General features: G+C 36.0%; 4 protein-coding genes across 5 annotated transcripts; all 4 read left to right on the top strand.

Moving 5' to 3' along the window:
* Positions 1 to 539: 539 nt before the first annotated feature.
* LOC140774022 (large ribosomal subunit protein eL38z/eL38y) lies at positions 540 to 2798 on the top strand. The gene is made up of 3 exons (XM_073116841.1): positions 540 to 626; positions 1632 to 1815; positions 2639 to 2798. Exons 1-3 carry the CDS (start codon positions 624 to 626, stop codon positions 2659 to 2661), a joined length of 210 nt encoding a protein of 69 aa, XP_072972942.1. The 5' UTR covers positions 540 to 623; the 3' UTR covers positions 2662 to 2798.
* Positions 2799 to 4000: 1202 nt separating this feature from the next.
* Positions 4001 to 9797, top strand: LOC140773974 (calreticulin-3). Its single transcript, XM_073116776.1, has 14 exons — positions 4001 to 4160; positions 4973 to 5080; positions 5279 to 5471; positions 6190 to 6448; positions 6544 to 6600; positions 6685 to 6732; positions 7244 to 7330; positions 7427 to 7484; positions 7789 to 7856; positions 7991 to 8086; positions 8172 to 8228; positions 8349 to 8450; positions 9286 to 9318; positions 9414 to 9797. Exons 1-14 carry the CDS (start codon positions 4055 to 4057, stop codon positions 9423 to 9425), a joined length of 1284 nt encoding a protein of 427 aa, XP_072972877.1. The 5' UTR covers positions 4001 to 4054; the 3' UTR covers positions 9426 to 9797.
* A 535-nt stretch (positions 9798 to 10332) lies between these two features.
* On the top strand, positions 10333 to 15068 carry LOC140773975 (probable hydroxyacylglutathione hydrolase 2, chloroplastic). Its single transcript, XM_073116777.1, has 8 exons — positions 10333 to 10443; positions 11144 to 11323; positions 11872 to 12075; positions 12697 to 12820; positions 13380 to 13480; positions 14193 to 14267; positions 14350 to 14448; positions 14672 to 15068. Exons 1-8 carry the CDS (start codon positions 10390 to 10392, stop codon positions 14816 to 14818), a joined length of 984 nt encoding a protein of 327 aa, XP_072972878.1. The 5' UTR covers positions 10333 to 10389; the 3' UTR covers positions 14819 to 15068.
* Positions 15069 to 15209: 141 nt separating this feature from the next.
* LOC140773973 (3beta-hydroxysteroid-dehydrogenase/decarboxylase) lies at positions 15210 to 21780 on the top strand. Of its 2 annotated transcripts, none has more exons than XR_012106545.1 (11): positions 15210 to 16138; positions 16249 to 16419; positions 16724 to 16840; positions 16943 to 17022; positions 17559 to 17757; positions 18239 to 18353; positions 18565 to 18739; positions 20065 to 20221; positions 20441 to 20507; positions 20584 to 20851; positions 21482 to 21780. XR_012106545.1 is itself a non-coding variant. In XM_073116774.1 (11 exons), exons 1-10 carry the CDS (start codon positions 15668 to 15670, stop codon positions 20739 to 20741), a joined length of 1710 nt encoding a protein of 569 aa, XP_072972875.1. In that variant the 5' UTR covers positions 15307 to 15667; the 3' UTR covers positions 20742 to 20750; positions 21482 to 21780. The 2 variants fall into 2 exon arrangements, 1 of the variants encoding a protein (XP_072972875.1); XM_073116774.1 differs by having other exon boundaries at positions 15307 to 16138; positions 20584 to 20750.
* Positions 21781 to 22265: the final 485 nt, after the last annotated feature.

The raw sequence follows: 22265 nt of genomic DNA, 5'->3' as shown, positions 1-22265 counted from the left end.
TTTAGAGAAACATTTTTGAAAAGTATGTATAAAAAAAAAACTAATATTCTTATAAGCCACAAATTGCCCTTTGATTTCTTTTAATAAATCTATTATTTACTTATAATATAAATACATCTTTAAAATTCTTATTAATTTTTTTAATACTCCTTAGAGTTAACTAACTATTAAAATTTAATCAAATCAAAATAAGAAAATATCAAATTTAAAATGTAGACTTATAATTTCTTTGTTGTTGAAGGGTATACAAGGAAAAATAAACTCTAGAATGTCGGTAGCATCACTCTATGGGTTATTATAATGCATCTTGGCTTTGGAAAATTTTACTCGGTCTTCTATAAAGATTAGGATGTGGGACAAAAATGTGACTTTAATTAAGGGGTACGAAAGGAGGACATAATTATTTCTATTTCTTTTAATTAAAAAAAAGAGACTTTTTGTTAAGTGGGCTTTGGGCTTGGCCCATCTACGAGTTTGGGCTTGGATTCAATTTGGTTAAAGGCCTGTTCGGACTAAGTTAAAGGATGGACTGCAAGAAGCGAAACTAGGGTTTCTCCTTGCTATATAAAGTGGTTTAAGCCGCCCGCCTCCATCCGCCTACTTCCTCGAGGAAATCCTGAAAGATGGTAACCCTTTGCTCCGATAGTCGATGCTAATGTCGTATTTTGATCAAAACTATGTATTAGTTTCGATTTTTTTTTTCTATATCGAGCAGCGGTCCGCTGCATCTTTTGCTAATTTTTGGTAGATCTGGAGATAAAGTTGCGTTTTTTGTTTTTTTGATAGGATTTTCTATGGGTAATTACGCATGATTAATGTACAGTTAGTTTGCCATTTTTATGATTTAGAAAGTTGCTATTTTACATGCTCTTCTCTTCATCAATGTTAAACTTGGGAATTATTGAATCAGATGTCTATGCATATATTCTTTCTCTTGGCTTAATAATTCCATCTTCTTTGGAGCTAGATGTTATGCTCAATGCCAGCAAAGGATAGCTTCTAAGTTGATTGTGTTTGGAAATCCTGCATGTGTAGATGCAGCATCTAAGTTGATAAATATTGTGGGGTTAATGTACTAGGAACACAATGCAACATCTTTAAGTACCAAAAGTGACTATAGGGTAGCATTTTGACGTCCACTCTAAATAAAATTGTTTCAATATCCAGCATTTCAAGATTGTTTTAGGTGTACTTAGAAACACAACTAGCTTAACTCATCCCTGATGTCTATTAGCACTGTAGACGTCATGCTGACACCTAAGTCTTCAGCACTTTCTCTTACCTTTATCTCTTTCTCTCTCTACCAATGTAGATACTGTTTAGCGAAGATTACTTTGCAATATACCATTGAAACAGTAAGTTATTAACTTTGGATTCCTAGATGTATAATCTATATATGCATGCAAAGCAAACATGGCTGTAATTAATCCTATGTCCCTGCATGCTTCCAGTTGAGTGCTTGTGTTCATTATGCATTCTCTTTGATTAACTAGGAGCAGTTTATTGCAAAATTCAAGTATTTCATTTTATTAACATTAATCTTTTCCTTTCTTTGAAATATTTATGGTTATTTGGCGTGGTCAGTGAGTTGTTTAACACTTTAACTTAACCATGTGCACTGCTGTTGACAGCCGAAGCAGATTCATGAGATTAAGGATTTCCTTCTCACTGCGAGGAGGAAAGATGCTCGATCTGTGAAGATCAAGAGGAGCAAGGATGTCGTCAAGTTCAAAGTCCGGTGCTCCAAATACCTGTACACGCTATGTGTTTTTGACTCTGAGAAGGCGGATAAGTTGAAGCAATCTCTTCCTCCAGGTTTGCATCGCATTTGTGAAATTCCAATTGATTCTGTATCAACTGCTTGTTCTGTCAAAAAAGACCTTTTACTTTAATTTTGGAATAAATGATCCTATTATATTCTAAACATTAAGAGATGTATGCAGTACATCTTCTTGATATAACACTGATGCAATATATCTTCTAATTTTTGTTGAACCAGTTGATTAATTGAAGTTTGTCTTTATGTCCCTAAAAGATCTAATTTTTATATATCTTTTTTATTATTTATTTAAATCTGAAGTCCTTATGATGATATAAATGATTGCTCCGGAGATGCTGGATTGGTTTTAACTTTGAGCCTTCCCTCATCTGCATATTTTTTGATGATTGGAAGACTCATAGTTAAAACCTTGCTTCAAAAGTCATCAATGATGGTCAATAGCTATGAGATCTGAGGGACTTGTGTTTAGGTTTATTTTGACATGCATATGTATAAAGATATACATGTATGTTTGTAGGTATTACAAATTGCCTCGTGTCTGTTGGTGTGTGAGAGTGCTAGCATGCGTAAAGTCCTTTCCAGTGGGACTTTCACTTGTTTAAAAGTTGAAAAAATGCACATGAATGAAGCTGTTCAAAAGTTCTGTGCCAATATTAGGCCTCTGAACTATAACTTGTTGCACATTTCTTTTCTGAAATGAATTGTCAAATCCAACTCTTAAGCCGTTTTGTTGTCAAGCATGAAATTCCTCTTCTTTTTCTCTACCTTGAACTACTGCTATACTACGGAGTAATATTCAACATAATGATTATATTATCTCATTCCTTTGACATTGAACATTGCAACTTTTTACTGCAGGTCTGAGTGTCCAGGACGTTTGAAGATGAAATCGGAGCTTCGACACAAGCTTTTGAGTACCAGTAGAATGTTTTAGCTAATCTTTCCTCAAGACCTTTCAAAACCAACTGTTGTTACAGTTATTTAATCAATGGATATCTTATGTTTGGAATATTGGATTTATTCACCTTTGTTTACTTTTAAATACTTTCTTCGCAGATAGAAAAGAGAGGCGGCATCCAAGATTAAATTTCTCATGGAACTACTTGTTCTAAACCATCTTTTTTGTGCTATTTTCATGTCAATCTCTCCTCTTTTTCCTTGGCTAAATCAATCTCTATTTTGGTGTAGGTTTTTTTTTCTTAAAACAAAGAATTCTCGGACTAAGTTTAACCTAACGGAACATTGGTGTGACATATATGAATTTCTTTTAATCTAACTTCTAAAATACTAAAATTTCTTTTGTGTGTGTTTAAATTTTGTTTTATAAACCAAGAGTCCATCTATTCCTGAAGAAATGCTATTTTTCCTAAAATTAAAGAGCTAAATGAATTGTCATATTAATTGATGTAAATAGAGTATTTATGTATTGTTACTTGTTAGGCTTTTGATGGTATAACAATTCTTATTTATCTCTCCCACTTTATACCACTAAATTAATAATAACAAAAGATATATATTTTGTGTTTAACACTTTTCTTACAGAAAGTAAATATTATTAGTACTTCTTTTAGAGATATATTTGTTATTTGGTATAAAAATATCACTAATTTCGAATACAAATTTTACTGTTCTTTATTACCTTAACATCAACATTATATCACATGAAATAGAGTATTAAGTGATTGTTTAGCTAGGGTGAGCGGAGGCAGTGCTTTAAGTTTATAACAGTAACATGATCATCATGAGTTAATTATTTAATCTAGATGTTAGTCATTGCATGTGACGGGAACTAACGGCTGTCATAAAGGGTTTAACGAATATTATCCGCCGTGTCACGATGCAATTGGGTGCTCCGACGTGGTCGAACTCGATTGGAATTGAGTTGGGGGTTTTTCCATGAGACACAGAATTTGAAAGGCCCAAAATTTACACCCTTTCACATATGTGGGACCACCATTGAGAAACATGAGGCCGTGGACTTGGAAGTCTTTGAACGAGTCAAGTTGACGTTCGCCTTTCTCGAGTCTTAGTGGACGGAGCGCTGGAGCCCAGTTTCGCGATAGTTCCCCGAGCGCGGACTTCTTGTTGACTCTATTACCCCAAAATGCCATATTCTTATTTCATAACTACTGAAATGCCCTTTCAGATCTTCAGACAGTTTCCCTGCTAGGGGCATAAATGTAAATAAGTTCTTACGAGAGACCTTAACTTGAAACCCCGCCTTTTACAAATAACCCCAGTTAACTCCGCTATTCTCACGGTCGGCGGCCGGAGATGGCAATCGCAGCTGCTCTCCTCCGCCTCTTCTTCTCGCTGCTTTCTCTATCGCTCCTCATCCAGCTCTCTTCTTCCGAGGTCTTCTTCGAGGAGCGATTCGACGGTATGGTTCGCCATTCTTTGATCCTTAGTTGCTTTATATGCATCTACTCCTGATAGCTAATTGATGTCGGTCTTTGAGATGCTTCGATCTAATTTTAGTGGGTACTCTTTCTATTGGTGTGTTTATAGTATGGATCCTGTGGTTGAGTTGAATTGGAGATGAAGGTACCTAGGAAATTTACTAACACCAGGTTTTCACTTATTTTTGTTTTAATTTTCTTTTCATTTTTGTTTGGGCAGCTGGGTTCAGTAGTTTCTAGGTAGGAGGGATCGTTGTATACTGACACCCCGTAAAATGATTCGATTCAGTAGCTGAGATTAACACGTAAGGCGGTGTGTTTATGGCATGAATCTTGTGTTTCGAGTTGAAGTGCAGCAGAGGACTCAACTTAGTGTACGTTATGGAAATTAATCTTCACTAGTGTCATGTAGTGGAAACTTACTATAACCGTTAACTTTTGATTACAGTTTGAGCTTTACACTGAATGGAAGAATTTGTTTGGACGCCATAGTTGTGGCTAAATTTTTAATTCTATCCCATCTTTAGGAGACGTGTTTTGCAAAAGGAATACCATGAGAACTTTTCGTGGTTTGTAGCATTTATGCGTCTATACTGATGAGTTTCTTAGATTTGGGAATTGAGAAGATCTCTGAGTAGCAGATGGAGCAGTAATATTGCTGATTTGTGATGGCTAAATTCCCCTATAATTCTGGTTTCATAAAATTGTCTATTAATAATGTTTCATAATTTGTTATTTTCCTCTTTTATTAGCTGATTAAGATGTTTATGTTTTCTTTTTGATATATTGAAAGATGGTTGGGAGAGCCGTTGGGTAAAATCAGACTGGAAAAAGAGTGAAGGGAAAGCTGGTTCTTTCAAGCATACAGCTGGGAAATGGGCAGGAGATCCAGATGACAAAGGCATGTACAATTTATTCCTCTTGAACTGAATATGCATAGAAATTAATCCACATATATGTAGGATCTCATTGATAAAAGAGTATAGTATTATCTCTTACCAGGGAAAGGAAATTTGGATTAGTAGCACTTTGCTCCATCAACAGCTGATGGTTTTATACTTTTATGCTGATTTAATCTTGTCTGGTGGACTTGTTATAGGTATTCAGACATCCACAGATGCAAGGCATTTTGCCATATCAGCAAAGTTCCCAGAATTCAGTAACAAGAACAGGACATTGGTGTTACAGTACTCTATAAAGTTTGAGCAGGATATTGAATGTGGCGGAGGTTACATCAAGCTTCTTTCTGGCTATGTCAATCAGAAGAAATTTGGTGGTGACACACCATACAGGTTCGTTTTGTTTCTTGTTGTGTTACTGATATGTTTTTCGGTCCACTAAAAGTAATTTTGTAATATCAATAGTTGGTTTTTGAAAATCTAAATTTTAACTCAACCTTTAAATTGTGCCAACTAATGTTTATCTGAATAACTGTAACCATGTAAAGTATTATATCATCCACATATACTATCAGTCCATGGCCTAATACATTCTTCAATTTTTCCAAGTATGTGAACCTTGAAGTACATTGCAAGTACATGGCTCTTCGCTATAGATAAGAAGTAATCAATCTTTTTCTTGAATATTTCATGTTGTTTCTTGCTTAGTTAGATAATTTTCTGAACATAGTTCAGATTAAAACTAAATGAACGATCATAAAGAAGCTACACACACACACACACATGAAGTTACCTTCCAATTCAAGGTATCTCCAATTTAAGGGGTTGACATCATCATAATTTATATTCAACTTTGGTAGAGTCATACTTTGATATGTACAGTATTCTGAAATCTGAAGTAGATGAAAAGGCATATGCTAGCACACACACACACGCACACATGGCACATGCTAGCAATATTAGAACTATTTCCTAAACTGACTATAATACTACTCTTTGCCATACCTTACCTTTCTTTTGATGGAGGTTATATATTACCTATTTAATGTTTCTCCAATCCTGTGGTGTTTCTTTTTTTTTCTCTCACTCAATTTGTTCGTTTCTTTTGCAGTTTGATGTTTGGGCCTGACATATGTGGCACACAGACAAAGAAGCTTCACCTTATACTTTCATACCAGGGACAGAACTATCCTATCAAGAAGGATCTGCAATGTGAGACAGACAAATTAACACATGTATATACCTTTATTCTTAGGCCTGATGCCTCTTATAGTCTCCTGGTTGATAACCGAGAAAGGGAATCTGGAAGCATGTATACTGATTGGGATATCCTTCCACCTCGAAAAGTTAAGGATGTTAATGCCAAAAAGGTTGGTTACTTCTATTTTTTTTGGAACAGATCTTCACATGCATAATTTATAGAGAAAGCATTCTAATTGCTATGCGGTTTTATCTTTTGTCACAGCCAATAGACTGGGATGACAGGGAATATATTTATGATCCTAATGCCATTAAGCCAGAGGTTTGCTTGATGATTGTTATATAACAGTTAATTTCCTCATGTAACAAGATGCTCTTTTTCTTACCATTTTGCCTGTCTCTCCAGGGATATGATTCAATTCCAGCTGAGATTCCTGATCCAAAGGCTAAAAAGGTATTTAAATTTCCTCTAGTAGTATGAAGTTACCCTTTCTCAATAGGCAACCTCAATAGAACAGGAAATGATCAAGAGGCTACTCTAGTACTAGGTTATCAAGATCATCCAACGTATCCTCTGACCTGGTCAAATGCTTTGGCATTTGAAATGAACTTTTCAGGAACTATTTTTTTCTGAAGTTATAGTTTAATGACTAGAGTATCCAATTTATCCTCCGACCTGGTCATATGCTTTGGCATTTGAAATGAACTTTCCAGGAACTATTTTTTTTCTGAAGTTATAGTTTAATGACTAGAGTATCCAATTTATCCTCCGACCTGGTCATATGCTTTGGCATTTGAAATGAACTTTCCAGGAACTATTTTTTTCTGAAGTTATAGTTTAATGACTAGAGTATCCAATTTATCCTCCGACCTGGTCATATGCTTTGGCATTTGAAATGAACTTTCCAGGAACTGTTTTTTTTTTCTGAAGTTGTAGTTTAATGACTGTTATGTTTGTTTATCAGCCTGAGACATGGGATGAAGATGAAGATGGAATTTGGAGGCCGCCAAAGGTACCAAATCCAGCATATAAGGGGCCATGGAAACCCAAGGTTCTTTCTTTGTTCCCTCTCTCTTTTTGAGAAAACTTTAATCAGCAGCTGGAGAACAAATTTTATGTCTCACAAGTACATGTTCTGTCTCTTCAGAAAATCAAGAATCCAAACTATAAGGGGAAATGGAAGATCCCATGGATTGACAACCCAGGTAAGTTAACCGGAAATTTAAATTATCTGTCCACACAGAAGAAAAGAAAGCATCATGTCTTATTCAGATGAGCAGATCATGTTTTAATAATATTCAAGAAAGAAGTGGTTCTTTGTAAATATTGTATTCCCTTACATCTTATGGTTATGTTTTGATAGTTACTCTGGTAACTATATTTCTTGCCATACTGATGGACCTTTTCTTTTCCTCTTTTGCTATTTTCTTGTTTCTTTCACTAAGCTTCAGAATCATGTGATTGTTAGCAAGTACGCCCTTTCCTATTAATCCTATTCATCTTGGGCAGAGTTTGAAGATGATCCAGATCTCTATGTGCTGAAGCCTTTGAAATATGTGGCCATTGAAGTATGGCAGGTAATGTTAACATGAATTGTACATAAGATTTTCTCGCAACCCCCCACCCTCTCTTGATACTTTGTTTAGATAGATTATACATCTTAAAATATATATTCCGACAACATTTTAACTTACAAGTTCCTATACTACAGGTAAAGGCTGGTTCAATTTTTGACAACATTCTGATCTGCGATGACCCGCAGTATGCAAAACAGGTTGCAGAGGAAACTTGGGCAATAAATAAGGAGGTGGGTACTCGCTTTCTTTTGTTATTTTTCTTTTCCTGATTTAAATCACTGTATTCAAGTTGTGTCCATTGACTGAACATTGCAGACTGAGAAAGAGGCCTTTGAAGAAGCAGAGAAAGAGAGGAAGGCTAGAGAAGATGAGGTTTGGACCTATGATCATGACAGTTTTGTTTGAATTTTTCTCCATTTCAATGTTTGCTTAGGAAGAAAATTTAGCATTAGGAGATGTAAACGTATAGGGGTGATGGCTTGCTTTATACAGGAAGCCCAACGGGCGAGGGAAGAAGGTGAACGGCGGAGAAGAGAGAGGGGACATGATCGGCATTATCGTGACAGGGAGCGATACAAGGGGAGATATCGAAAGGTTTGTTCATCTTACTGCCCTTCCATCTCATTCCAGTTATAACATGAATGTTCCCACAATGCTCTTTGTTCTGGCTGTTCTCTTTAGTTGCTCGGTATTGGTCATTTACTGTACTTGATAACTTGCAAATATTTGAATCAAAATGAGCAGCTTCACACAATCCATTTATTTGAACTTCTCTTACTCCATTATCATTGTTGAGTTATTCTAGTTATTTCTCTTGAATTATCTTTAAGTTTAGCTCGTATTCGATTGCGAAATGATGCAGATCAATTCTTGATAGCTTCTTTATCCACAATTGGGCATCAGTGCTAATTTTTTCTTCACTCAAGTATACTAGGGTTTATACTAGTATCTATTATTCTGCTAAGTCATCTATTCAGTGTTTGCATCTTAAAACTTTGAATACTATTATAGGCGTAGGATGCTAGATTCTGATCATTGCTAATATGTTGCACTTTTCTGGATTGAGGAAGTTAGAAGGCATGAAACAGTAGTGATAGTCACAAGTATTACAGACATTGTTGTGCCCACACATCAGATTGTATTTCTGAAGTATATTTATTCTATCCTTCGGTAGATGGAATTCCTTATCAAATGTATCAGCATAATCATCCTGTTACCTTGTCCATGTGCTGCATATTTTGTTCTTCCCTCCTTACAAATTCCAAGCAACTTTAATTCATTGAAAATGCTCACGACCAGCAACCTTCCAATTCTATTTTACAAGTGGCTAGTGAAAAGCATTTATCTAACGAACCCTCTTAATTCTTTGGTAGTGTAATATTTTCACTTAAAATCACACAATTTCTAACTGTGTTTAACTTTGTGCCAGCGTGACCGTCCTGATTATTTGGATGACTACCATGTAAGTTTGGAAACTCACTCGATACTCTACAACATTTAATAGCCAGTTGTGTTTACAATTGTCTTTGACATTGAATGCTTCTCTCGCATTTACAGGATGAACTATGAGATCCCAAAATTTATCTTATCAATCGGGACATGAAGCGGAGCTGCATTTCATGTCAATTAAGTGCATCAGGAATTATTAGTGTTGGCTTCAACCACTTCTAAATTTATGTACGGAAATGTACGTGAGTAAGGACATTTGTCTCCTGTATCTTACTGCATTCAGGAGGAACACGGTAAACTTGGATCTCCAAATTGTTGTTGTGGCAATGATTAAGAGTTCTGTACCGAAGAAGACTAAAATAACTTTTTGATCTTCACCAAAAGTACACAATTTTATGTAAGGCAGTTCATGCTACTCCAACTGTCAATTTGTGTGTTAACTTCAGAATCTCTGGTGGTCACATGAAAGCCAAGCTTGGTGTCTTTTTTTTTTTTTTGGTCTTGTTCCTTAGCCATCTTTATTTTCTTCTTGATCTCCATGTCTTAATATATGAGGCTCCCTTTGGCATTGGGCAATATATATATGTATAATCTTAAATCTTATTTTTAGTATGAAAGATGCTAATATGCTCAAACGTTTTAATTTCTTCAACTAGATCTCAAAAGTGTCATCAAAAATTTTCTTCGTTGTGGGAGCATATCGCAACTTCTGATTTGATCGCCGATTTGTATAGGAATACCTCGATATCTGTCTTCATATCTAAAGTTGTATTTGTGCCTCTGCTTAGCTAATATGATTGACTTCTTTTATACATAAAATAAAAACGTTATCACCTTTAACGAAGTGAGAAAGGATACTAATAGTCAGAGAGTAGATTTGAGCGTGTAGACGAGATTACACTTCAAGGGGAATTGAAGCTCTTTTGTGCATAAGCCGTACCATGATGCTATGATTATCGGGTTATCGGGTTATTGGATTTCCACCTGCAGTTCAGGGGCAAAATATCCATATGGCGTTCTAATAAATAAGTGAGGTGGAAAGCTTTGGTAGTTCTCTCACTTCTCTGTCGTCTCTTCCCTCGCAATGTTCTCCATGACCTGCTCTTTGGTGGCTTCTCTGCCCTGCGCCTCCTCCAGGGTTTGCTCCCCATATTATCCATCATTCTTTTGGTTTTTTTTTTCCTTTCACGATTGAGAACTCGGTGCTGCTTCGATTGAATTGGATTCCACTGTGGTTATAGTTTTGTTTGACATACCCTGCTTCCAACTTTTGGGTAGAATTGTTTGTGAATTAGGGAGTGTTTTGACGATCAGGATGGAGTTGAGAGCTTGCTATAGCATGCCAAATTTGTAGTCTTGGTAGTGCTTTTGTGATGGGTTTGTTAGTTTTGCTTAGTTTGTTAATGCCCTGGTCTTGTTTGACGAATTGCCGGATCAAATTGGATGTGCATGCCAATTTAAATTATATCTTTATTTGATGTGTTGGAACTTAGTTGGTTTAGTTCTTTAAATAAGAGAATTAATATCTTGAGTTTCCTGGGAACCTAACATGAGTGTTGAAGTATTAATTTCAGGGCAATCTGTTGGTATCTTTATAAAACCTATGTTAAACTTTTGATTTTAAGCTACCATTTTGTCAGCAATCGACTAATTTCTTATTTCCGAGTTGCTTATTATAATCCTACTAGATTTTATGTATGTAACTCAAATAAACTCTATCTTCTTCTTCAGAAAATCTCAACAAGTTATTCTAAAACTTTAACTGGTGGCTCTATTATCTAAGATTCATCCACTCAAGAAAAATCCTCATTGAACAATGATAAAGCTCATATTTTTAGGTGAGAGCGCGACCATGCCTATGGTCAACCATGAGAAAGCATTGGCTTGGAAAGCCTTATGGTATAGACACTCTATTTTCTCGACATATGAGAAATTTGAGTGGAGTGAGTCATTTGTTTGGTGCTGCCCGGCGTCTGTGCAATATAACTAACGTGGCATCATCACTGCAAATTGAACTTGTGAGTATTGAATCTCTTGATGTTTAATTTCTTACTTTTTCTTTCTACATATGTGCACAAACTTTTTTCGATTATGTTGAACTCAAAATTTGAGAAGCTAGTAAATCTGAACTATTATATCTTTGTATATGATCCAATGGAAACTTGCAGATAAATATCCTGACCTAACTTTTGTACTTGCCAGTCGTAACCAGCTAAAACTATTTCTTGTAGCATAGGCTGGTTAAGAGTGTAGGGACTGCTCAATGTGGGATTTTGTTACTACAGACAGTGGAAAGTAGTGATCATTGAACAGGACCGCTTATTAACTTCCTTGTGCAAAATGTCCTAGCCTCACTAATCTTCAAACCAAAAGCAGAAAAAATTTCAGATGAAAATGAACTTTTACCTTTCCTTCCAATTGAACTACCAACTCACTTATATCCTTTTCTGTAGCTCTCTAGTGTTATTCTTTTATTTAATAAAGTGTTTAGTTTCTTACTTTCTTATCTTCCCAGCTTTCCGTTGCCCGTGCTAGATTTAACTGCACTTTTCTGTAATTTTGTCAGGTGCCATGCCTCCAAGATAATTACGCATATCTTTTGCATGACGTGGATACGGGTACAGTTGGTGTTGTTGACCCTTCTGAAGTGGTGCCAGTTATAAATGCACTGCATGGGAAGAATCAGAGCTTGACATATATACTAAATACTCATCATCATTATGATCATACTGGTGGCAACCTGGAGTTGAAAGCAAAATATGGTGCAAAGGTATGGCAGCTGTTTTTTCTTTTGCTATGTACTTAGATTATTTGATGATTTACTCACTTGATCTTTCTTTGTGTACCTTGCTTTATTCACTTTTGAGAAAGATTGGAGTTCTATTTATGACAATTCAATATCTCGTTGCTAGGCTTCATTTTTTCAATTGTTAAATGTTGGTAAGGTTTTCATTCTTGTTCTGAATGACCTTCATTAAAAATGAAGGTGCTCAGCATAATGGTGAGCAGATGAGTTTGTATTGTCTTAGTAGTTTGACATGTCATATCTTAATTATAGTACCTCATGGGAAAAATACAGAGAGTTGTGCCTGTTGATTAACCAACCATTCTGTCATTCTGATCATATGATCTAACCATTTACATCTAGGCAAAAGAAAAGGGAGTGTATTTTCATTGGCAAATGAATATCACTTTTTCATATAATAAACCAACATATCTCTTCTTTTTTTGCCATAGTATGTATAAGTGTACAATTTCCACTTACGTTACAGAATGCCTATTCGTGCTACACTAGATAGGAGCATTCATGTTGAGGAAGTAATAACTATATTATTTCCTTTAGTTTTTCTTTCTTACATGTTTTCCTTTTGACTAACATAGTTTGATATAGGTTGTTGGTTTTAGCAAGGATAAAGATAGAATTCCTGGCATTGATATAGCTCTTCATGATGGAGAAACATGGATGTTTGCAGGTCATCAGGTGCTTGTAATTGAAACTCCTGGGCATACTAAAGGTTAAATTTTATGCAACATCCACAACTTTCAAAAATATGTACTACTTTTTTTCTCATGGTATTTATCTGCGCAGTATTAGATAAATAGAAGTATTCTAGTTCTGTTTGACTCCACTTGGCAACCATTTTGATTGGATACTTTCTATGATATAGTTATTTTAAAATAGCAAGAATTAGTATTTCTTATAACATTTGATTGCTGTCAAACCCTAGTAGTTGTGATGATTATAGTTAACGGTATAAAGTCTTTAGAGGCACCTAAAGAGATGAATTTTGATTTTTCCTATAAATTTCCTACTTTTTCCAGATTGTTTTTTTCATCTTCCTGAGCTTTGCATGCATGGATATTTGTCACTTTTTCTTTTAATTTTGTGAGTTATGAATGATCAGAAAACCTTTCTGAAGTTGTTTGATTTCTTTTGCTTGTGCAAGTTGCAAGGAGTAGCAACACAGAGTTTGCACCTTGTTAAATATCTGGACATTATCTTATAAAGTTTAACCACTATCTGAGCTCTCTCTCTCTCCCTCTATTGAATTTAGTCTGCTTCATCTTAAGCAGGTCATGTGAGCTATTATTTTCCTGAATGTGGAGCAATATTTACAGGGGACACCTTGTTTAGTTTGTCATGTGGAAAGCTTTTTGAAGGAACTCCAGAGCAGGTTTGTCTCACCGAATGAAAGAAATTTAACCGCCATCTCTTCATACTGATGGTAATGTTCATCTGCTAAAATAAATGGAATATATCTTCTTGTCTGACAACCTAATGTTTCTATCTGCACCCTAAGAAACTTTCAGGAGTGATTTTTCATGTTTCAGTTGATTGACTAATGGTTAGAATTCCTTTCTTGTCCTTTTCATTTCTGACTAGTAATATGATAGTACTAACATATCTACACCTAGTTGCTATCATTTTTGAAATGATCTATTTACCTCTAGCACTTGTATTCATGAACCAGAATGCCATCATGTTGCCTGCATCTTAACCAGATATAGTGCAGTATATGTTCGCCAGAGAATAGACATAATACAGACCGAATAAAGTTATCCAATAAAAAGAAGATTGGTAATAGTCAAATTTAAAGCCTCTCATTGACTGGAAGACCAGAGACGAGAGAGTCTACATCTTGAAGTTGGCCCTAGATGAAAGTGAACGGTTGTCCATTTAGCTGTTGGAAGCAAATAAGGGACTTATGAGGGGTATAAACACACACAGACATACACAACAAAAAAAAAATTTCTATTAATCTAGATATAAAATAACTGCAGGAGTTATATCTGTATTTATTGTTTCTAAAATTAAGAGCATATTAAGATTTGTTAAATTTGAAGTTGAATCCATTACCGTGTTCCTAACATATTTTTCTGCTGCAGATGCTTTCTTCACTTGGCAGGATTATGTCTTTGCCAGATGAGACGAATATATATTGTGGGCATGAATATACTCTGGTGGGAAAACCTTCTTTTCAAGTCTAGAAGTTCTATATGGCCTTCCTGCTATAACAAATGCTACAACATTCCTTATTGACAGAGTAATTCGAGGTTTGCCTTGTCCATAGAACCTGAAAATGGAGCACTCCAAGAATATGCAGCAGATGTAGCTAATCTCCGCAGTAAGAAACTACCAACGGTAATAACTATGAGTCCCTCCATGTATCTCCCGACATCCTAGTAATTAATATTTTCTACTCAATATATTTCTATAATTAAGTTGTTTCCTTTCGATTCCTGGAGCATGTGAACTCCTTTCTGTCAGCAGTAGAAACATTACATTCAGTAATCTGGAAGTAAAAATGAGAACAGTTTTTTTGTCTTCTGCCATATGTTTACTCCACCTTATTTGCTGCTTGTAGATTCCAACAACACTAAAGAGAGAAAAGCAGTGTAATCCTTTCCTGCGCACCTCCAGTGCAGAGATACGGCAAAATTTGAAAATTCCAGCTGCTGCAAGTGATGCACAAGCCCTGGGTGTGATCCGAAAGGCGAAAGATAACTTCTAATATAGTACTCATTTTTAAAGTGAACCGGATCCAAATCTGTCGATAGCTATATAACATTAATTACTGTATGTACTATACTACCAAATTTGCTTACTGGAGATACTTTATGGAGTGGAGCAAATCTTAATGAGATTCTCTCACATTCATAACCTTCTCTTATTGTCAGAGGTACTATTTTTTTTTCACTTATATGCTATAATTGTTATATTGATGTACTAGTGAAACATTGCTACTTTATTCTTCTTCATGCTTCATATGGGAGGAAACTCCTTTTCCAGCCTTTTGGACAAAGTGGTTTTGGTGGTGCAGTGGCTGATGTAGTTTACCTATCAAACTTTTTCTTTGCGTTTCACTTATTGGTCTTTACCAACCTATGATCTACCCCCACTGGCCACTACCCTTAGTGGCCAGGGAGAGATATTCCTATTAATGCTTGCATTTGGATACTTTACAATGCATCTCATTTTTAATTTTCTTTTGTTCTTCTATACTCTTTTACTTCAGGCAGAGAACAATGCATCATTGATCATCACTCTTGCAGAAACTTTTTTTTGTTCTTTTGTATCATACTTCACCATTACTCTTGCTTCATTCCTTTGTTATTTTTATTCTCTTCTTTCTTGAGCAAAATTCTTTTCAATTTTGAAGTAATTCTTTGGAACAAAATAGAAAATGAGCCTTTTATTTTAATTCCAAGCTGTTTGCTGTGAGCAAAAGCTTCCTCCACCTTTATATCTTGTATCAATAAAATAAATAAAAGGTTAAAAAAAGACGCCGTGAAAAACAAGCGAAAACACCGTAGGTAACGTCACAATTCTTGTCGGCCTCCGTCCTCCCTTCACCCCTCCAATGGCGATCTCCGATCCCTGTTCACCTCTGATCGACCAAAACCCGACCCAGTGCACCGTCACCTTCGGCCGCTCCACCTTCCTTGGCCGCTTCCTCGTCTCCTCCCTCCTTTCGTCTGGCCACTGGGTCGTCCGGGTTGCGGATACGAGCCCGCTCGATCCATCCGACCCGCCCCAGTCCTCTCTCGTCACCCACTTCCAGACCGACTTCTCCGACCGGACCCAACTCCTCTCCTCCATCTCCAATTCCGCCGTCGTCTTCCACGTTGACCCCACCACCACATCCGCCGCCGCTTCACTGGAGAATTTCGCCGCACTTCACTCTCTCGGCGTCCGAGGCACCGGTAATCTGATCTCCGCTTGCCGCGAAGCCGGCGTCCGGCGGCTCGTCTACACTGGCTCCGCAGACGTGGTCTTCGATGGGGTCAGGGAGATCAGCTCTGGGGATGAGTCGTTGCCGTACCCTGATAAGGTTGATGGGATTTTGTATATTGGATTGTTTTCAAAACTGGATTTTAACCCTATTTTTGGTTTTTTTTTTTTTAAAAAGAATCTTTCTTTCTTTCTTTTGGCTTGTTGTAGTTTGAGGATGTTTTGAATGAGTTGAGAGCGCAAATAGAGATGATGGTGTTGAGCGCTAATGGAGTGGATGGGATGTGGACGTGTGCTTTACGGCCGAGTAATCCGTTTGGACCCGGGGATTCACATATTTTGCCATTTTTTGTTGGGTATGCGAGATCAGTCTGCGGTAAGGTATGTTTCTAATGTGGGACAGAATTAATTAATATGCATCTTTTGATGTTTTATTTCAGAAGTAGATTGCAGCCAAACCATTGAATTGTCCGAGTATCTAGATTTTGCTTTTGATTTGCTGATTTTGACTTTGAATACATTATAACTAATGGCAGAAGGCAGTGTAATCCCTAGATATTTATTTTTGAACTTGGGGATGCCACTGCCATTGTTAAATCCATGCTGCACCGGTTGTAATCTTCTGGTTATTGTAAGAGCTATGAGTAATAGCATCTTCCTGAAGAAACAATTCTTTCTGTTTCAGCTTATTGTAGGAAGTGGTCAAAATATGTGTGACTTTACCTATGTGGAGAATGTGGTCCATGCCAACATTTGTGCTGAACGAGCTCTACAATCGGACTCAGCTTCCATTGCTGGAAAGGTATTGTATTAGAAGATATGTGACATCTTGTTGTTTCATATTCATCGTTAGCTGATTGTTGTCGGGACTGATGCATGATGGTTTGTGACTATTGCATGGCAGCCCTTCTTTGTTACTAATGATGAACCAGTGAAATTTTGGGAGTTCTTTTCCAGCATACTAGAAGGCTTGGGATATCAGAGGTATCTTCAGACGCATCATTCTCTTTATGTTCTTATGGTTGTTGATAAAATTAAAGTACTGTCAATGCTGTTTTCTTTGTCACTTATTTTTGTGTTTGGATTTATGAATTGTGAATTCAATCATTAAAAAGAGTGCTATATGTAAAGTGATCCCTAGAAGAAAAATGATGAAATCTAAACAATATTATGTGCATTTTGCAGATGCTTTTCAGTGAACCTCTCTCCATTGATTTCCTAAAATGAAGCTTACATTTTTTTTCAGTTGATTCAGCAATGCTATGTACTTCTATAGTTTGTAGGATTTGCAAACATGTTTCAAATAGAGTGAATGTCAACTTCTTAGGATTTATTAACTGATTAATGCCTTTGAAAATTGGTCTTATTCCTAGGATTTGCAAATATTGTTATGTCCTTTTATTTAATTTGTCTTATTGTGTACTTTTGGTTCCATTAAAGTTCCATTAATTTTTCTGCATCCCATACGATTCAATTCAAGTTGGCTGTTATCAGAAGATGATAATATCTGATATGTCCAGGCCCACAATACATCTTCCTATAAAGCTTGTGCTGCTAGGTGTTGTGCTCACCAAACTGATTCAAGATAAGTTGGGTTTATATAAAACCCCTGGTCCACTGGTTTCTCCTGCTATTGTTCATGCTCTCTCATGTACGAGAACTTTTAGTTGCTCTAATGCTAAAAGACTACTCGGGTACTCTCCAGTTTTATCATTGGAGGTGAGCATGCTTCTCAGATTTGCTTTGCTACAATTTTTTATTTTCCTTTAAGGTTCCATATGCTATTCTTTCAACTTATTGATAATCTATTTCATATCATAATCCTTCCTCGTCACTTTAGGAAACAAGTAACCTATGCCTGAGGAAATAACAGTCTTTTCCTGCATTATTAGGAGGACCATTGTTGGTTTGCATTGAGACAATATGATGAGTTTTTCCTCTTGTCTATTTTTGTGTGTGTAAGAAGTGAAGTGTTCTAGTTATCTGGCAGTAAGCATCAAGATTGTGATACATGAAATATGTGTAACCTTTCACAACTGCTTTTTTTTTTTTAAATTTCTGGAATGGTTTTAACTTTTAAAATTTTCAATTTGATGCATATATGCACAAATCTGCTTCTTAAAGAACTATATAAATTTTGATGAAGTAATTTTAAAGTGAAATTTCCTTTGATATTGTTTTCTTATTGATGAATATACAGGATGGTGTCACGCGAACAGTTGATTCATTCTCAGAACTAGCAAAAAATTCTAGTTTTTCAAGAGAACGGGATTTAAAGGCATCAAAAGCAGATCAAGTGTTAGGCAGTGGAGTAGGTGGGTTTAGTTTGCATAATGCTGAACATTTATTTCTTTGTTAGCTCAGCAACATGATTAGTGAGATTAACATTTATATTTTCAGTTTCTTCTTACGGTGATTTCTTATGCATTTCTTGTAACTTCTTCCTTTGAACTACCTAGAGATGTTCTATCTAAAGAAATCTCATTTTGATTTTTTTGGTTAACTTAGAAAGTTTCCATTTTGCAGCTGCTAATATATTACTATGGAGAGATGAGAAGAAAACATTTGCTTCTCTGGTTATTTTGTTTATGATGTTCTACTGGTTTCTGCTCTCTGGAAGGACTTTTATATCATCAGCTGCTAAAGTTGTACTGCTGGTCTCGGTCACTCTTTTTATCCATGGGATCTTACCTTCATCAATGTAGGTACAAGTTTCACAATTCGGCATGACTATCTAGAAATTTTCCCTAGTCTTTGAAATCTTTCTCATTCTGAATGCCTATTGTGCAGTAACCTTCCATATGTAAGAATGCATTAGTTCATCTGTAGCCAACATATTTGCCTGCATCATCCTGTGAAAGGCCAAGTTGGTCAGTGGATCAATATAAGGCATCTTTAATACTTATGAACGTGCATAACCAAACTACCACCAGTTCTTTCTAGGAACCAGATACTTATCCTCAGTGTTCCTGCTGGGAACAATTGAAAAGCAACCTCCAGAAGTCTAAAAAATATCACCTTGAAGTAGTCTCCATATGTTGGTGAAGCTTCTTGTCTTTGTGGCATCCACGAATGCAGCCAACTTTCCCCATCTGCTAAAAGATTCGACACATTTGTTATTCCACCCTCTCTTCTAGGTTTATTTTATCTCAGATGATTTCTTCCTTTTTCTCCCATTTAGACATCATAGTTTGTCTCATGAAATTTATAATCAAAGAAGTGAATATCTATCCATAGAAGGATTGCCTCTACCTTGCAAATATAATGAATTACTCAAGAATAGTATGGAACAAGAGGGCAGGGCAAAATTTATGTGTTTCATAATTGGGATTCCTTTTCTTAGTATCCTTTAATATTGTTGATAGCTGAGAAAGCTGGCAGGTCTAGTAACTTTATATATGTCTACACTTGGGTGAATTAGTAAGAGTGGAGAAATCTTTATATCCTCACATGTGATTGGTTATCTTATCTTTACTAATGTATTAGGACAACATATCAGCTGCAACCGGAAGGTTTTGCGTGTTATTCTCACCTCTAACATGCAACACCTTATATTTGTGTCGTTCTTAACTCGACGTGTATTAAACTCTTGAACTCCTTCTATTGATGTAGATGTCAATGTAGACAACTTAGTTCAACTCTATGGTGCTCAATGATTAATCTCTGATATAATCTAGCACATGGATATTTGTAGAAGCTCTTCTAGTCTTCTCACACTTTGGTAGAAAATATACTCCGTGAAAAAACCTCAAACTCATAGATGATGAACTTGAAGCTCATAGATCCTCCCTGTGGTTTAGCTCCACCAATGTGCTACAAATTGTAGTCTGTGATTGATTAGCACCCAGGTTCAAATATTTCCTATTTTCCTCACAATTGATAAGAAGGTGAAAGCGTCAAGTGAGAGATCCTTGGAATTTCAAATATTGGCATCCTTGATCTAGATAAATATTCTTCTTCTTCTTTTAAATTTAGGAGCACCATTCTTGATTGGTATCTGAATTCGTAGTAGGAAATTCTTTGCAGGTTTGGTATGAGAATTGAGAAGGTACCTTCTGCTTGTTTTGAAGTCTCAGAATCAACCATGAGAAATTTATTCACTTTGGTAGCTTCCATATGGAATGAAGGTTTTTATCTGTTGAAGGTACTGGCCAAAGGTGATGATTGGGAACTCCTTTTTAAGGTTAGTGATAAAAGGCCTTTTATGATCTTTGCACATCTGTAATGCTATTTGTGGGGATTCTTCTTTTCCTTTTCTCCCTGATAGCAATCTTGTGATAACTCGTGGTAGCAGTGGATCCAAGAGAAGAAGCTTAATTTATTTATCATGAACAACGCTTTTATGTAAATAAACTGAGAAGTGAAAACTGATATGTGATCACTAGCTGCTTTCTCATTTCAGGCAGCTGCTTCTTTATATTTCCTCAAGTTGCTGTTCCATTTTTCACTGGCAGTATTGGTTGGTGCTGGTAATAAATTGACCCTGAGCTTAATATCTGGATGTTGTAAAAATTTGTCAACTTTCTAACCTATTTATTAATGCAGGGTTGACATGCATGTTCACTATCTTCATTGTATATGAACAGTGTGAAGAGGAAGTGGACAGACTAGTTACAGCTGCCTTGGTTGGAATTAATTATTTGAAGAGAAAATTGCTAGCTAAAATCCAACATTTCTTGCCTACATATGTCTCCCAGAATTAGTCTGTGAAGGTGACAAATATGATGCTTTACCTCACCATGAAAACAATAACTGTGACATACTTGCTGTTGGAATTCACTTTACCAGTTCAAGGATGTATGCTTATAGGAAGGTATTTTATGTAAATTTTAGTCTAACCATGTGATGATTAGCAATTTTGTCACATCTAGAAATTTCAAGATAAGATATTAAATCCGGCAACATTTCCATCTACTATTATGCATTCCATGTTAGCACAAACTATCAATGCAGCCATGTTTGAGGACTTTTTGTTCATTTATGAAATTGTATATATTCATTTATGGAAATCGTATATATACTTGTTGTCACAGCCTAATTTTGACATTGGGCAATAACTTCCTAGGATGTTGCAGTATCAGTTGCTAAGAGAGCTGGGATATGTAGTTTCTTTAGGACAATTTTACTAAATTATCTACTATCTTTTACTTATCTGTTTGCCCATGGATGGAGTATAAGACCAACTCGGTATGAACCGATAACCGAAGTTCAACTGGTATCTGGATATTCTTCTGTCCACAAGAAGTCAGATAAAATGTCTAGTTTCATTTTTCAAAAGATAAACATATATACTGTAATGAGAAAAACCTTTAGAAGACCTATACTTGTTTCATTTATGTTGATTCAGTATATGTAACTAAAGTTCCAATCCTATGTGCTTCTAGGTGACTTATCTTAAATCAAGTAGTTTTATAGTTTCAGAAATTTCTTGTGTACTTATCAGGTACCAGGTGATAAGTGGACAAAAAGTTTCACACAACCAAGCAATTCTCAATTTTATTCCTCCCTAGCAAGCAATTTAATGAGACATTTATTGGAGCAGCTGTGAGAGAGCTACCAAGTGCAACTCATGCTTACAGTGGAGATAGGTCTGCAATTCAGGATGACATAAATTTGGAGGATGTGTATGTGGATTGTATAAGATTCTCTTTCATATGTCATAATATGCTTCATTATTGAAAGTAATGTTTCCAGCACCTGAGATCTAAGAAGCTTACCATATGCTTGATCTTTATTATGCAACTCTGGTCCTTCGCTTGTTGTCTTGCTTGACCAGGACAATCCAAATCCTTCAATCTTGCTCTTCTTGGTGCATGTTCTATCTTTCACCATTACTGCAGTATAAGAAACTTTTTATAGGCGACATTCATGACTCCATAAGTATCTTAATCAAATAGTTAATCGGCATGTATGCTTGTCTTTTACTGATTTGTTTTTAAATTTAGATCTTAACTAACCAGTCAAGGTCTTCCTTGAATTCTATCATATATATATATATATATATATATTTTCCTTGGAGCAGGTGTGTGATGTTTTCTATTTGCAGGATGCATTACACTTGCAAAGTAACAAGAAATGTACGTTAGATCTGCGTTTGCAATTTTATTTTATTTAGAAGTTAAATCACTGGAATTTAAATTCGGAAATATTTATGTAACTTGAGTTCCAGCCTTCCAGGAGAGGAACTCCAGGTGGGCTTGGGTTGGGCTTCCTAAGATTGACTCGGA

The sequence above is a fragment of the Typha angustifolia genome, chromosome 13, assembly GCF_048772165.1.
Source record: "Typha angustifolia cultivar Huaian chromosome 13, ASM4877216v1, whole genome shotgun sequence".
Lineage (NCBI taxonomy): Eukaryota > Viridiplantae > Streptophyta > Magnoliopsida > Poales > Typhaceae > Typha > Typha angustifolia.
The sequence above is the reverse complement of the archived record's forward strand: the minus strand, read 5'-3'. Positions and strand labels throughout refer to the sequence as shown.